The sequence below is a fragment of the Thermothelomyces thermophilus genome, chromosome 5, assembly GCF_000226095.1.
Source record: "Thermothelomyces thermophilus ATCC 42464 chromosome 5, complete sequence".
NCBI classification, from domain to species: Eukaryota; Fungi; Ascomycota; class Sordariomycetes; order Sordariales; family Chaetomiaceae; genus Thermothelomyces; species Thermothelomyces thermophilus.
Window position 1 is genome coordinate 1,641,074 of NC_016476.1, and position 14,198 is coordinate 1,655,271.

Consider the following 14,198-nt stretch of genomic DNA (forward strand, 5'->3'; position numbering starts at 1 on the left):
GTTAATATAAGATTCGCCTAGCTACTAGTTACCAAGTCACCAGGTCAAACAAAGATAGGGTTAATAGATAGGAGGAGGAGATAGGTAGATAGATAACTGCCCTAGTTACCAAGTTACTAGGAATAGAGGGATTTTATAGTAGTTATAATAGAATAGCCTGGTTCGGTTACCAAGTCACTAAGACCGAACGCAACTATCGTGAAAGTGGTACTAAACTAATCGTTAACGTGATTCAATTCCAGTGCTGATGGTTTTAGATGGTTAGAAGCAGAGTTTCTGCTACCATTTGATGGAAGATGGTTTTAATAGATGGAAGATGGTTCTAATTGATGGAAGAAAGTTGGTAAGTAGTAAATAGTTCAAAAGATCGATGTCTTCTTCCTACTTTGGCTGGCCTTGTTGGCTCTATATAAGTAGAGGATAGGAACAAAGAACACTCCGTTTGCTAACTCGTTTGCTAGATCCACAGGGCTTATCTTATCTAACCTTATACGATGGACGCGTCCACAGGCAACGTACTGTATCACAGGGTAAGAGAGTTTGTAATAGAAGAAGCTACTACTAATATTAAAGATACGTCGGCAGAGGAGCAGTTAAGGCGCTAGGCTTATAACTGCCGAACGTAGTGATGAGCTTCCGGGAGCGTTAAAAGCAGTTTGTAGTAGGTGGCTATACGAAGGAAAAGAGTGCCTTGTTAAAACTATCTACAAAGGAGACAAAAAGAGTAGTATTTATAGACAAACGGACTAGCCAATGCGTTGAACAGCCTTATATAGCTGTGGCAAACGCGTGGCTAATATGTTTGGAAGCTCCACAGCTTCTGACACCTCATATTTGCTTTCGCGCGACGCGTATATCATATGTGCTTTAAAATCCCAGCACCCGATTTGCCTCTTCGACCGCCGCCTTTCCACCAGGGGTGTCATCCTCCACCGTAGCAAGCCTGTCGAGACCTATCGATTGGACTCCGAGAGGGTCGCAGTACTTCTTCACGTACTCCTCCGTGGCCCTCCCGATATGCCTCGACTCTCCCTCGCCGCCCGGGAAGTCAGGGGCAGGTGTGCCCCGAAGGAAGGCGGCTCGCTGGCGAGCAACGTACTCGGCGCTGGCTACTGTGGTCGGGCACACGGGAATGTACAGGACGCTGGAGTCACTGGTGCCGGCGTGTTTCTTGTCGACGGCGTGGATTGCTGCGGGTGCGTTAGCAGAACCCCATCCCCCTGGCATTTTCTTCTCTCTCCAAGAACCAAAGAAAACACCGAGAATTGACACTCACTGTCGCAATGCCACACCACGTAGTCCCCTGGCCTCACCTCGGGCACGTGCACCATGGTCTTCTCCAGCTCTAGATGCGGGTGCGCCCCCTCTGGAAACTCCTGCGCACACCCCATGGCCGCACCCTGGATCTCACTCGTCATCCGCTCCCCGCCAGTAAACTCCCAGTTGTCCTCGTCCAGATATCTCTCCCTATTGCCATCGAGCTCCTCCAGCCCTCTCTTCGCCGCAAAGAAGGGCCTCAGCAGCGCGTACACCCCGGTCTCTTTCACCAAGGGGTTCACCAGCAGCGTCCCCTGCAGAGGGCCACTCCGGCTGATAGCCAACCAACCCTGAAACATGCGGAACATGCTGCAGGCGCCGAGCCCGCCGTATAGGTCGGTCACGGCGCGGACGCGCGGCGCCGCGTCGAACGGGTCGTACCCGGCTCCTCCTTCCCCTGCTTTCTTTGAATTCCCGCCATCCCAGCGGCCGCGGAAGACGGCGTCGTAAACCCCGCCGCGGCCGTACCCGCGCTCCTCCCAGCGCTCGACGCTGCCGCCGTCCTGGTGCGGCCCGAGTGCGAAGTGCGCGTCGCCCGGCCGCCGGATCCGCAGCCGATCGGCGTAGCTGAGCGGTGTGTGCATCGACACGGGCGCCGACGGGTCCGACGCCGCGTGCCAGAGGGTCGTCATGAGCGCGCGCTGCGTGGCCAGCAGGTTCGGGTGGGCACGGGCGCGGACCTGTGCCGGCGACCAGTAGACTTCGAGAACCTGCGGTTCGCTCGGCGGGAAGCCTGTGGGCGGGTGTCAGTTTGTTGAAGGACTATGTAGTTGTGGACTAGCAAATAGACGTAGAAAGAAAGTTGAACACGGAAATAAAAAAGGCTGGGAGGGGGGAACAAACCGCGGGTGTGGGGGTTCTGGCGGACATATTCTTCGATTTCAAACTTGTAGGATCTGGCTTCGTCCTCCGGGATGACGCCGCGGATCACGGCCACGCCGCGCTTCTTGATTTCGGGTTTCAAGGCTTCGAGATCGTCTTGAAGATGGCTGAAGCGAACTTCAGGGATGATGGCGGGCCCGGTGCGTGCGATGAGCTCGTTCTCATTTTGCAGCGCAGCGAGCAGGCGCTTCCAGCTCGCGATAACTGCGTCCTCGTGGCCGCTAACCAGGCGGAGCTTGAGCTCGCGGAACCGGTCCGGCAGGGGCGGAGTCTTCTTCCCAGAAAGAGAAGTGAATGTGTCGGAAATATCGCCCTCGGCTTTGCCTAGGTTGTTCATGGCGGCCATGGATGTGGCATGGCGGGAATGGCTGCTCGGAAGATTTACCGCGCAGGAATTGAAGTGTCTAGGTCGAAGGCTACGTAGGGATTTGGAGATCATCGTGCCGTCCAAATCAGGACCAACGGTCGACGGAGAAGGAGGAGGGAATTGAAGTCAACAATGGATTGATGTAAGAATATGTAATTATGCGCATCAGTTGATGATGGAATGATATGCCGTTGATCAGTGAAAAGGAAAAGGGACCAATTCATCCCACTTAGAGAAGACATGTTGTGATAATTGTATCTGATCAGCGCGGTGAAAGCCAGCTTCCACCATTCCAAAGTCTCAACGAGTGTTTCTCTGGCCATGAGCGGAAGTGCCCGATTGGGAACAGGCGCAACAGATCGACGTCATTGTCACTGGGCTCGTGCACGTCGGCATAACTATTTGGCGGGCGGAGGTGGGGTTTAGCGTCGCACTGGCGAAAGTAACAGAATAGAGTTGATGGGTGGATTCACTCAGAGTTGAGCTCTTAATGTTTACGGCTCAAGGGTGGTAGGTTCTAAGCTGGGAACAATCTTACAGAGAGACCGATGGGAAGGAGCGGACTGGCCGGAACGGGAAAGTCCGAAGCCCCGCCCCAGATTGTGTCCACCAAAGATCCTCGGCCTTTTCGTCAGCTCGAGCAGTCGGCTCTGTTCGGACGGCGAGAAAACCAGCCCCCGATTCCACAGCGGAGAGCGACATCTCCCGTCGTCTTTTGGCTCTCTGGTTTCTCTCGTCATGGCAGGCGCGAGCACATCCGGTGCTGGGCACACAGTCAGGTTTGTGGGGCACGATGCAGCCGGACTCCCCGTAAAGAGGAAGCAGGTCCATCAAGCATGTTTCCAGTGCAGAAAGCGGAAGGTGCGGTGCAATATGCCTTTTTTCTTTCTCTTTTTGGCTTTCACTTATTTTTTTCTTTCTTCGGTAAAAATAAGTGAAGAAGAGACGGTCGCAATCTTGATCAAAACTGACGTACTCGACAGAAACGATGCAACCATGTAGAGGATTCAATCCGCGACACTCCAGAAGCAGACGAAGAAGCAACAAACAAGGCGGCCGGCGAGGGCCCAGCAGCGCGGAGCGACCCAAAATGCTCAGTTTCCGTCGCTGCTGACAGAGACACTTCGGATGCTGCCGCCCAGTTGCTCCGCTTCTTTCATCATGCTGCGGACAGGGCATCTAGCAACAATCCCGAGGATGATCAGACCCAGCCACCGCGGCCAATGTCTCCAGCGCCGCCGTTTCTGGGAGATCTGAATCCTGAAGGCATTCTGGTCGAAGCCACTATGGTTTCCTCTCAAAAGACCCCGCCGGCAGATGACGAGCCGGGCCACCAGGATATTGGCTTCTTACCACCAACCCCGCCTCGCCAGTCTAAAGAGTCGCCGACACGGGGGCGAGCGACGACATGCACAGGCAGCCCCAAACTGTGCGAAGACAAAACAGGCCCCTACTTCTCCGTTCCCAGGGAAGATGGCACGCGGCTCACGATACACGTACAAGACACGGCCAAGTTTGCTGCCATCGCTCAGATTCTTGTCACCCGCGAGCTCGCCGAGAAGATAATGCCCTCCGACGCGGAGTGGCGAGCCATGAGGGACCTTTACTTGACCAAAATACACCCCATCTTTCCCATCTACGAGAAGTCGGCTCTGATGGACCTACCACAAGAACGGGGGTTGCGGGAACTCATTCAGGCGTCTGTGTGCCTTGCTGCAGCCACAGACCCGGAGACCCATAACCTACTCACATTCAAGTCGCAGAGTCACGGAGAAGCTAGGTCACATAAGGTTGTTCCTTATGATGACTATTCTCGTGACATGGCCAGCTTTATCAACAAACGCCTCGTTGAGCTGCAAGAGAGCCGGCAGATCCCCTTGACCAATCAAATCCAGGTCATGGCCCTGACATGCTTGTACTGGCAGCCGACAAGCCCGACCGAGCGGTTCGAGCCGCTAACCCTCTATGCGAAACTTGTCAGTCTGGTGCATACCCATGGCGTCCACTTGGGAATCCTAGCGAGGGGACACTCAGAATGCTGCAGTGAAGGACGCGGCAAGAGGATTTTCAAATGCCTCTACGCCCTTGACAGATTACTAGCCGCCATTTCGGCACGGCCACTCATGTTCCACAATGTCGATCTCACCCAGATTCCCCATCCTGACGAGCAGGATTCACCCATCTTCAGGCTTTTCATCTCCTTGATCCTGCTTCTCGATCAAGTCTTTGAACTGTACCGGCCGCGACCCAAATTCACGTGCATCGATATGCCCGTTTTTGAGCGTATGGCTATTGAAGCGGGCGCGCAATCCGAGCCCGAAGGTCTGCTCGGTACGTATCCCAGTCAGTCGGGTGACGGTTTCAGCAGTGGGCATATGCACTAATAGCGCCAACTTCAGTTACGCTCGAGGTCCTCTACCACGCCATCAGCGTCCTCTCGGTTCGAATGCCTCGTCATCGTTTTCGAACGGCTCCCGAGTGCGACACGCTCCACAGAATATCTACCCATCACTTGCCGCCGAACAGCATGAACGCCCGAAGATCACACTCCGCCGACCGCATCCTCGACGTCATTAAAGATTACAAGCTTAGCCCGATGCCCTTCGTCGCTTATGCGTCGACACTATCTCTTAGCGTGGCATACCGCAAGTGGCGCTTCAGCCAACTGCCCACCTTCCGGACCAGAGGAGGCGCCGACTTCAAAAAGGTGCTTCCAGTAGTGCAGGAACTGGGTGCCATATGGACTACCGCCCGAATAAACGGGGAACTCGGCCAGTGCGTACTGCTGAAGCTAGATCGGAATGAGATCATCAATAGGAAGCGTGCGAGGGAGACAGCCGAGGGCTCTGGGACCAAGCGAGTGCGGGCTGGCCCGCTCGGTGATGCAAACGAACAGGAAGCAGCTGCGGAAGAGCCAAACGGGGCCGTGGAGCGAACCCAAGCCGAAGTGATGACCCAGGCCACGCCGGCTCCAACACCCAGCAGCGCAAACACACCTCCAGAGAAGCCGTGCAGTTCACACATATCCCGCGACAGAACGGCTCAAGACCTAGGCGCCGGCAGCAACAGCTTTCTAGGGGCATCGGCCAACCACCGCGATCCTCTTGCCTCTCATACGGCCTCGTTCCTAGCCGACCGTCCGCAACAGCGCTCCCTGCCCCTGACATGGACTTCGTGTAGGACAGCAGACAAGATGCACCACAGCAGCAATACCCCTGTTGTCCCCCCAAATCCACCTTGGGCCGCGTCGGTCAAAGATGGCATGACGCAGCCCAACCCTACACAACAGCTGGCCATCTCCCAAGGCGACGGCTGCAACCAGTCAGACGACGCAATCCCATTGCCAAGAGACGTCCTCGAGCAGCCAGCGAGGCTTAACGAAACGTCGCCGCTGGCCGGATTATCGGAGGGAAGCATGGAAGACTTCATGATTGACGACGATGCTCTGTTTCGATCGTGGGATCCACGTTTTGCACAATCGGTAGATTTCTCTTTCAGTAGCATCTTGGACCCGGGAAACCCCTTTGCTTGGCCTGAGTATTGCAATTATACGACGTAATTCAGGCCTGTCTATTCTGAATCTGGCAACATAGAAGAAGAATACGCATCTTAGGAGACAGCTTATCATGATTAAAATATTGTCGCGCTTGCCGTTGTGGTCTCCCGAACCTGCCATGCCATCGCTTTCTGGTTGGACGCTGCGGCATACTAAGCTCCCGCGCTTTCTCGTCTCTTGATATGCCTCCTATCTGGCCAAAAGGTGCTAGGCAGATTGCCAATACCCACCGTGTATTATTGGGGACCCGAAGCAAGACGAATCACGGATTTGAAATGCTTGCGAGGTAGCATTGCAAAGACACTTAGGTTGATTCAGGCTTTTGCAAGAAAGAGGATAAGAATAACCCACGAGAAAATGTTGCCATAACGGTCTCAAGTCCTACTTATCCTTGAATCCAGAAATGTTCCAGGCTATCCTTCACCCGCCCAGTCCCGTTCGGTTGAGTGCCCCAAAACAGTCATACTTCGATCAATCCGAAACCAGCCACATCCTGCTTAGAAAGTCAGCCTTGATTCATCCAGCAGTTGAGGTCAGGACAGCTCAAAAGAAAACAAACTTCTAAATAACCACCAACAACTCGGTCAAGCCAAGTTCACTCAGCAAACGAACCACTTACAGCGCTTTTGCGCACAGTTTACTACGCCATTACCAGACAGCACCGCCTATCCTTCCCAAATTCCTATCCATCGGACCGTTGCTCTAATTAATCGACCTGCTGGTCCATCTCCCTGCCAGTCTCCCTAAGCTCCCATGTAACGCACTCCCCACTCCGGTGCTGGCCATATCATTTCTAGCACCTGCAGCTGCGCTGCCGCCTCCCGCCAATCCGGGAGAAGTAAGCAGACCGAGCCTCGCGAGTGTCTGGACCAGAAGCGCCGCTTCGACTAACCGATTCTCATCAGGACTATTATTACTCTCCAGGGCGTCTGAGGGGACGCGCGCCAGGGGTTCGTCGGGCCGTCGACGGTAGGCGGGCACGGCGTCGTGATAACTATCCGGGGACGCGCGCCACCCGAGGCCGAGAGGGACGACATAGAGCGACGGTCACGATCGGGGGCGCAAGCTACGGGGTCGCTTCAGGGGTCAACACGGTGATTTGTGGGGTGCCCATCGGAGACTACACCCCTGTTGGCGAAGAGGAGTGAGCTGGTGAACCCCTCCGGGCCGGTGAGGGCCGGTCAGGCGGCAGCTCCCGGCAGTCTCTTTCATTTCTCTGGAGTCTAATAATTAAAGTCTGACCAAGGCCTCGTTAATATTCCATTCCCTCTCGGACGCTTCGCGGAATAAATTAATATCTAGCTCGTGTAACAGCTTCCCAGTCTTCCACCTCAGCATCTTGGTCCTGAAACACAACAAAAACACATCCCCCAATCCTGGAATGAGAGATGGGTTAGAGCTAAGGTACCTGATCGCCCCTGATCTCTCTCCCCATAGTAATCACTCACCGACCCAACACTACGGATTACACGAAATTTCCAGCCCAACACGTAGAAAGATGTTACGGTATACGGAGACCAAAAGAAATCAAAAGAAAAAAAAGCAAGCTTTCGATGATCGAATCCAGGTTCGAACTGGAGACCTTCAGTGTGTTAGACTGACGTGATAACCAACTACACCATTCGACCACTCGCTGTTGTGCTCGCGTTTCTTGGCGGTGACGGCCTGGAATCCAATTCGTGAAACTGGCCGGCTGTTGGCCCATGTCCAATGACTGCACCCTTCCCGTGGACAGGTGTTTGTATTGTGTGTGTATGGCCTCGAAACTGGGTATATAAGCAAGAAACCTGCCCCATGAGACGACCGGCGGTGGAAAATCTATCTGTTTCAGTGTTATGCCACGTACGCGAGGTACCAGACAGTCCAAATGCAGATGGCAATAATGTGCGCGGGGATCGTTTTACCGTACCCTCACCGATCGTCTCCCTTAAGCGTCGGCGAAGTCTGTGAAGGGGCGGCTCGGAAACACTAACAACTGGGCCCAAACCTTCGCTAAGTTGTGGTTACTGTCGTCAGATATGGGCATCACTTAAAATGGGACATGCATCATCCTCGCACCGGACCTGGTACACATAACGCGAGAGGGAGAAAAGACATTGATATTCTGTCTATCTTGTCAGAGAGACCCAGGCAGCCCACCAAGCCTCCTTGATCCCATGGCCATCCTCGGAAATAAGGACGAACCCTTATGAGACAATTCGCCTAGTGAGAAGGCCGCCAGGTCTTTCCATCGTCAACCCCCTAGAAAAAAAGTTTTTTTTTTTCTTGTTTATTTTGGTGTTATCCATCGCTTCCTACCCAGTCATCCTGCGTGCTGCTTCCCGACAAGAGCCAGTCCAAGAAGCAGTGATCTTAAACACAGAGAGAACTGGGAAGAGCTTGATGATTTGTCGGTTATTGTCGTGATATTCGCCGGAGGACTGACTGTATGCCAGGTCCAAAAAGTGGTTAGTAGTTCAATCGCCGTCCACAGTGGTGTCCCCCGCTCAAGAGTGAAGACCGCGGGCCACAAACTGGTGACCGTTTCCCGTTCTCTCCCCTGTAGCATGCTGTAGCTTTTCCCGAAGAGACAGGGCGTTTTCCGGGAAACCGCTGCAGCTGCCAGCCATTTCTCAACCCGCATCAGCCGCTTGACATCGCAGGCCAACGTCCTCAATAGATGCCTTGCCTCCTTGCATCTCTTTCCCGGTCCAAGAGACTCCTGGTGCACCCCCCAAATCATCCCACGGTGCATCAATCGATCCGCACCACTCCCATCCACGTTCGTGCTTGTCGAAGAAACGACCCCAAACCTGTTGAATCCACCTAGGCTCGAAGACTCGAACCCATTCGCCGTTGACGTCCTTTCCCATCCACCGAACCTCCCATGCCATGACAACGCGATCGCTCCCTATTGCCTCTTCATCCGCCCCCGCTTCCAAGCTTCCCGCAGTCCAACCCACGCTTCTCCAAGCACAAACTGCAAACAAATGCGAGAAAAGAAAAGCCACCGCCTGTGTCCTTTTCTTTCGCTTCCATCCATGCGCCAACCACGACCAGAGCTGGGAGACCAAATACCCTGGTAATAGCAGTGAAGGAAGCCTCACGCCAAAAGCAACCGTAAACGCCGTTTATATGACCACCAACCATCCTCGTAACCCTAAACCCCGCCGTTTGAAAGGAAAACCCCGTCGACCCACCCAAACCTCCATGAGACTCCTGGCCATGCCAATCCCCGCGTCGTTTCGTTTCCATGCCTTTCATTGTGGGGAAGTTGGAGAAAAGGAGAAGTTCGCGAGTCGCCTAGCCCTACTCTGGATCAATCCCGTGCTGTGACTGCTTTGCGCGGCACCAAGCAAGGAAGGCCGAGCAATTGTAGAAAAAAGGTCGCTGGAAACAAACGAGCGCTGCGCCGAAACAAAATGCCGCGATACCAACCATAGAACAGAGAATAGTCGTGAGTATGTCCTAGTTGAACCAGAAACCCTTCGCCGTCTATTGCATCCATGTTTTGCCGGGGGGGAAACGGTTAACGATTGCATCGTCGATAAGAGATGAGATGTCGAAGATTAGGCGAGAGCTGCGCAGAAATTAGGGGTATGATACAATCGAACGCCGTAGTTCCGGTCGGAGCGCGTAGAAAGAGACGAGTTTCGATCAGTGACGATTGTCGTGAAGGGATCGTCAAAAGACCTCGGAGCTGAGAAGACGGCTCCTTGCCGGCAGGGAGTCTTTCCGGAGGGAGGTGCGGGGAGAAGGGGGAAAACAAAATATGTACAACCGGAAACAACCATAAATGAACATAACCTCATATGAACTCATGGCACCAGCCTCTGACGCACGCCGTGGAGAGACGCGGATGAAGGTTAAGCTTGCGGGCCAGCCCCCGGCGCCTGGCCTGGACCCTGCGAACGGCCGCCACGCTGACCACCGTAGTTCTGGCGGCCTCCTTGTCCTTGATAGCCACGGCCACGGCCGCCCCGGTGACCGCCAGTTGGACCGCGATTGCCTTGGTATCCTCCACGACCTTGTGTACCAGAGGGACCAGAACCGTTCTGGCGGTTGGCCTGCCCTTGCCATTCTCCCTGCTGGGCACCCGAAGACTGCACCTGTACTGACGATTTCTGCGGTTGCTGCTGTTGCTGTTGTTGTTGTTGCTGCTGCTGCTGCTGCTGCTGCTGTTGTTGTTGTTGTTGAATCGCGGCAGGCTTGTTGAAGTTGGAAATCGGTCGCGGGATGGTCTCCGGGTTCTCATAGACGTAAAGGCTCTTGTCGATGGTCTGGGGTATCGGTTGAATCTCGGTGCCCAGGTCCCTCTCGATGTTGTAAAGGTTGAACCGATCGTCCCAGTTGATCAGGTTGATCGCCAAGCCAAGGTGGCCGTATCGACCGGAACGACCAATACGATGGAGATAAGTCTCAGCGTTCTTGGGGAAGTCGAAATTGATGACGACGTTCACCGCCTGAATGTCGATACCACGAGTCAAGAGGTCGGAACAGACAAGGTTGCGGCAGACGCCGTTGCGGAAATCGTGGAAGACGCGGTTACGAGCTTGCTGCGCCATCTTGGCATGGCTATAAAAGCATGAGTAGCCGAGCTCGGTGATCTTCTTGGCAAGGAGCTCGACGCGGTTGGTTGAGTTGCAGAAGATGATGGACTGGTTGATCTGCAACTTGGAGAAGAGGGTATTGAGGCAGTGAACCTTCTGCTTCTCCTCCACGTAGGCGTAGTATTGCGTGATGCCCCGCAGAGTCAGCTCGTCCATGAGGTTGATCTCGTAAGGACTCGACATGTTCTTGTCCGCGAAATCCTTGACCGAAATCGGGAAGGTGGCAGAGAAGAGCATGACCTGGCGGTCCTTGGGATGGAACCGGAGGAGCTGCTCGATAACCGGGGTGAACTCGGCGGAGAGAAGCTTGTCGGCTTCGTCCATGATGAACATGGGGCACTCGCTGAGGTCGGCAACCTGCTTGCCAGCCAGATCGAGAATTCTTCCGGGAGTTCCGACCACAATATGAACGGGATCCTGCAACCGGACGATATCGTCGCGAAGACCCGTCCCGCCGGTGGTGACCATCACATTGATGCCGAGATGTTTACCGAGGGTCTTGCAGACCTGGGATGTCTGCATTGCCAGCTCGCGCGTCGGGACAAGGATGAGACATTGGATCTTGGAAACCTTGGGGTTGATCTTCTCCAGGGCAGGAATGACGAAGGCGGCGGTTTTGCCGGTACCGTTCTTGGCACGAGCAAGAATGTCGCGGCCGGTAAGGGCTACTGGTATGCTTTCTTCCTGAATTGGGGACGGCTTTTCGAAACCGGCCTCGAAAATGCCCATCAGCAGATCCCGCTTGAGTCCGAAATCTTCAAAGTCCAAGCCCTTGGTGTTGGTCACATCCTGCAAGTGATGGCATGATCAGTGGAATTCGTAACAACAGAAGACGCGCCTTTACGCACCTCTGTTTGTTGTCTCGTATCCTTCGCTGGAATCCTGAGGTTCTTCTTCCAATCATCCGGGCCTGGCCCGTCACTAGAACTTGTCAGTCCAAGTCCACAACATCGCTGGGCACAGAGGAGTGATGGTAGGGTAACAAACTTTAAGGTGGAGGCACTAAGCTTGTCGGCGAGACTGTCTGTCATTGTGGCTATTGTGGGTTTGTAGGGTTGAATGTGTGGTAAAGTGCGCAGTGTCTGATACGCAGCGGTCAAGGAAGAGTGGTGGGGGCCGTCTCGCTCGAAAACCGCGTGGAATTGATGCAGACTTCGAATAGAAAAAGGGTGTTTGGAGGGTCGATCTCTGTGGGTTATATCGTGCTATACCTGTCGGCTCATAAGCACAGGCTCGATGAAGTCCTCGTCGATGGCGGAAAATCGGAGTCGATGTTTTGTTGGTTTGTGGCGCGATCGTCAGTTCGGTGCTGCTGACTTAGGCCGAGAGCTCGTTGATTGTGAGAGAGTGGTAAATCTGGTTTAGAGATTGTACCACTGAGCGGAAGATAATTTGGTTCTTCGGTGCGAAAAGGTGATTCGCTTCGGATAGCGTTATGGTTCGGTCTAGCTGAAGCAGCAGGGCTGAACGACGTTTTGCGCTCTTACCGAAAAGTCGAAGGAAATGAGTTTGAGATGTCACGTGGAGAACGGGAGCCTGTGCGCCAACTGTGGGGTCGGTGGGGTTAGGGGATGTCCACCTGGGGTCACCTTCATCCTGCTGTATGACCCTTGTCGTGGGGCCACAGAGCGGTACGGAGTAATCCGTCCTTTCATGACGGAACTTCAGCTGCTCGCAGTGGGACACCTTCGCTCCCGAACTTGGACCAGAACATCCACCACTCCCACTGCGTCGGCTGATCGATATTCCCGGCACCATGATGTTGGGCCATTCAAGCATGATTTGTTCTCCCTGAAACGATGCCTCTCAAGTTACCAGCGACAAGCCTCTGCTCGAGCCGCAGCGTGCTCTCCGTGTTCTATACCCCATCTTCAGCCTCGTCACTGTGCCGGCCACGCGATCGACGGTCCGTTGCGCCCTTATCGCAATGTGCACAACATTGGCAGTCCTACGCCACGGTGTCTGATGGGCAGCGGGGCGACAAGCCCAACAACACAGACTATCCGAAGTGGCCGACGTCTGCGAATCCTACACCTTACGAGATCCTAGGGCATCCGCGGGATTGTCCCTACAACAAGGCCCGGTATTTCCAGCTCGCCAAACTCTACCACCCAGACCGCCACCACCATACCTCCGGCGATGGCATTCCCCAGGTGACGAAGCTTGAACGGTACCGCCTAATCGTCGCAGCCCACGAAATCCTCAGTAATCCACAAAAGAGACGCTTGTATGATCTGTACGGCTTTGGTTGGGAAAACCAGACAGACCCCAAGATCCGGCACCGTGAGGCGGACCGCGCGTGGCGGCAGGAGCCGGGAAACCCCAGTATGAATGCGACGTGGGAGGACTGGGAGCAGTGGCACCAGCAACGAAATGGCAGCGGCGGGAAGCAGGAGGAAGTCTTTACGTCCAACATTGCCTTTATGGCCATCGTTTCAGCTTTTCTCATTGTCGGTACTTGGAGTCAGATGACAAGAGCGGGTACGAATTCGATCAGCATTATCGAGATGCGGGACCAACAACACGCGGCCATAAGCAGGGAGCTTCAGGAGCGGCGGAACCAAAGGGCTCGCCTTGACCGGGAAGCCAGGGTTGAAAGCTTCGTACGGCAGCGAGAGTTTGAAAAGTGGGCACATGACCCACCTGGGCATGGTCTCCGAGCCCCAGGGGACAGCGAGGTGTCGAATTGACTCTAGGGAGGCATCGGCACCGTGTTTCCGCGTTACAACTCTCAGAGTGTTGGGTCTTTGCTGTCATACACTAGCTTGCTCGGGGGCGCTGTTCAAACCCACAACCGTTCCCCACAAAGCCCGCGAGGCATTGACACACAATGAGTCTTCAGTGGTCCTAGGGTCCTAGAGATCGCTCTCGGCGTAGTGTTTCACTTACTCTTACTCGGGGATTCGAACTGAGTCACATGGATGCATTGTAGTCAAAGCCATCGCATGTCGTGCATGGAATCTGATGCTCATGTCAGAGATCTCGCCGTTTCACGATCTGATGACTCGACAGGGAGGTTGCGGGCGTTTTCTCCGCCAATTGAGCGGCTTGACCGACATTCGCCGAGGTGAGCTTGCTCAGCTGCAAGAGGTGGACGTGAGGCTCCATCGAGCAGCGGCACCGGACAGCAAAGAAACGTGCAACATTAGATAGGGACAAGTCGTACGTCTGTATATATATATTACCTCGCGTATGTCTCGGATGAGATATTTGTACATACATATACGAGCTCTCGTTGGGTACTGCACCGGCGCTTTGGCAGGGTACGGGGTTTGGATGGAACTCCTCCAACTTTGCGTCAGTGGATTACTGGAGATGATAAGGGAGAGATGCAGCAAAGAAGAGAACCGTTCTCGGGTTTGCAATTTGGTGAACATCACAGAATACAAAGTAAACTGTGAAAACGTTCCCCGTTCCTCTCGCCTCTTAGCAGTATTACTTAAGCTCTTCTTCTTCATGCTAGCAACTGAGTCTATCTACCCAGTTC

The 14,198-nt window shown here is 54.3% G+C and overlaps 4 protein-coding genes and 1 non-coding gene across 5 annotated transcripts; 2 read left to right on the forward strand and 3 right to left on the reverse strand.

Moving 5' to 3' along the window:
- Positions 1-690: 690 nt before the first annotated feature.
- Positions 691-3,034, reverse strand: MYCTH_2308330 (uncharacterized protein). The gene is made up of 3 exons (XM_003664991.1): positions 2,161-3,034; positions 1,277-2,050; positions 691-1,190 (listed from the first exon to the last, which is right to left on the reverse strand). The coding sequence occupies exons 1-3, from the start codon at positions 2,543-2,545 to the stop codon at positions 868-870; spliced, it is 1,482 nt and encodes a 493-aa protein (XP_003665039.1). The 5' UTR covers positions 2,546-3,034; the 3' UTR covers positions 691-867.
- A 439-nt stretch (positions 3,035-3,473) lies between these two features.
- Positions 3,474-6,284, forward strand: MYCTH_2308333 (uncharacterized protein). Its single transcript, XM_003664992.1, has 2 exons — positions 3,474-4,897; positions 4,966-6,284. The coding sequence occupies exons 1-2, from the start codon at positions 3,790-3,792 to the stop codon at positions 6,123-6,125; spliced, it is 2,268 nt and encodes a 755-aa protein (XP_003665040.1). The 5' UTR covers positions 3,474-3,789; the 3' UTR covers positions 6,126-6,284.
- Positions 6,285-7,676: 1,392 nt separating this feature from the next.
- MYCTH_t158 lies at positions 7,677-7,750 on the reverse strand. The gene has a single exon. It is a non-coding gene; the product is annotated as a tRNA-Val (tRNA).
- A 1,952-nt stretch (positions 7,751-9,702) lies between these two features.
- On the reverse strand, positions 9,703-11,836 carry MYCTH_2308335 (uncharacterized protein). The gene is made up of 3 exons (XM_003664993.1): positions 11,699-11,836; positions 11,560-11,632; positions 9,703-11,500 (listed from the first exon to the last, which is right to left on the reverse strand). Exons 1-3 carry the CDS (start codon positions 11,740-11,742, stop codon positions 9,968-9,970), a joined length of 1,650 nt encoding a protein of 549 aa, XP_003665041.1. The 5' UTR covers positions 11,743-11,836; the 3' UTR covers positions 9,703-9,967.
- Positions 11,837-12,335: 499 nt separating this feature from the next.
- On the forward strand, positions 12,336-13,595 carry MYCTH_2308336 (uncharacterized protein). The gene has a single exon (XM_003664994.1). The coding sequence runs from the start codon at positions 12,511-12,513 to the stop codon at positions 13,399-13,401; it is 891 nt and encodes a 296-aa protein (XP_003665042.1). The 5' UTR covers positions 12,336-12,510; the 3' UTR covers positions 13,402-13,595.
- The last annotated feature ends 603 nt before the right edge of the window (positions 13,596-14,198 follow it).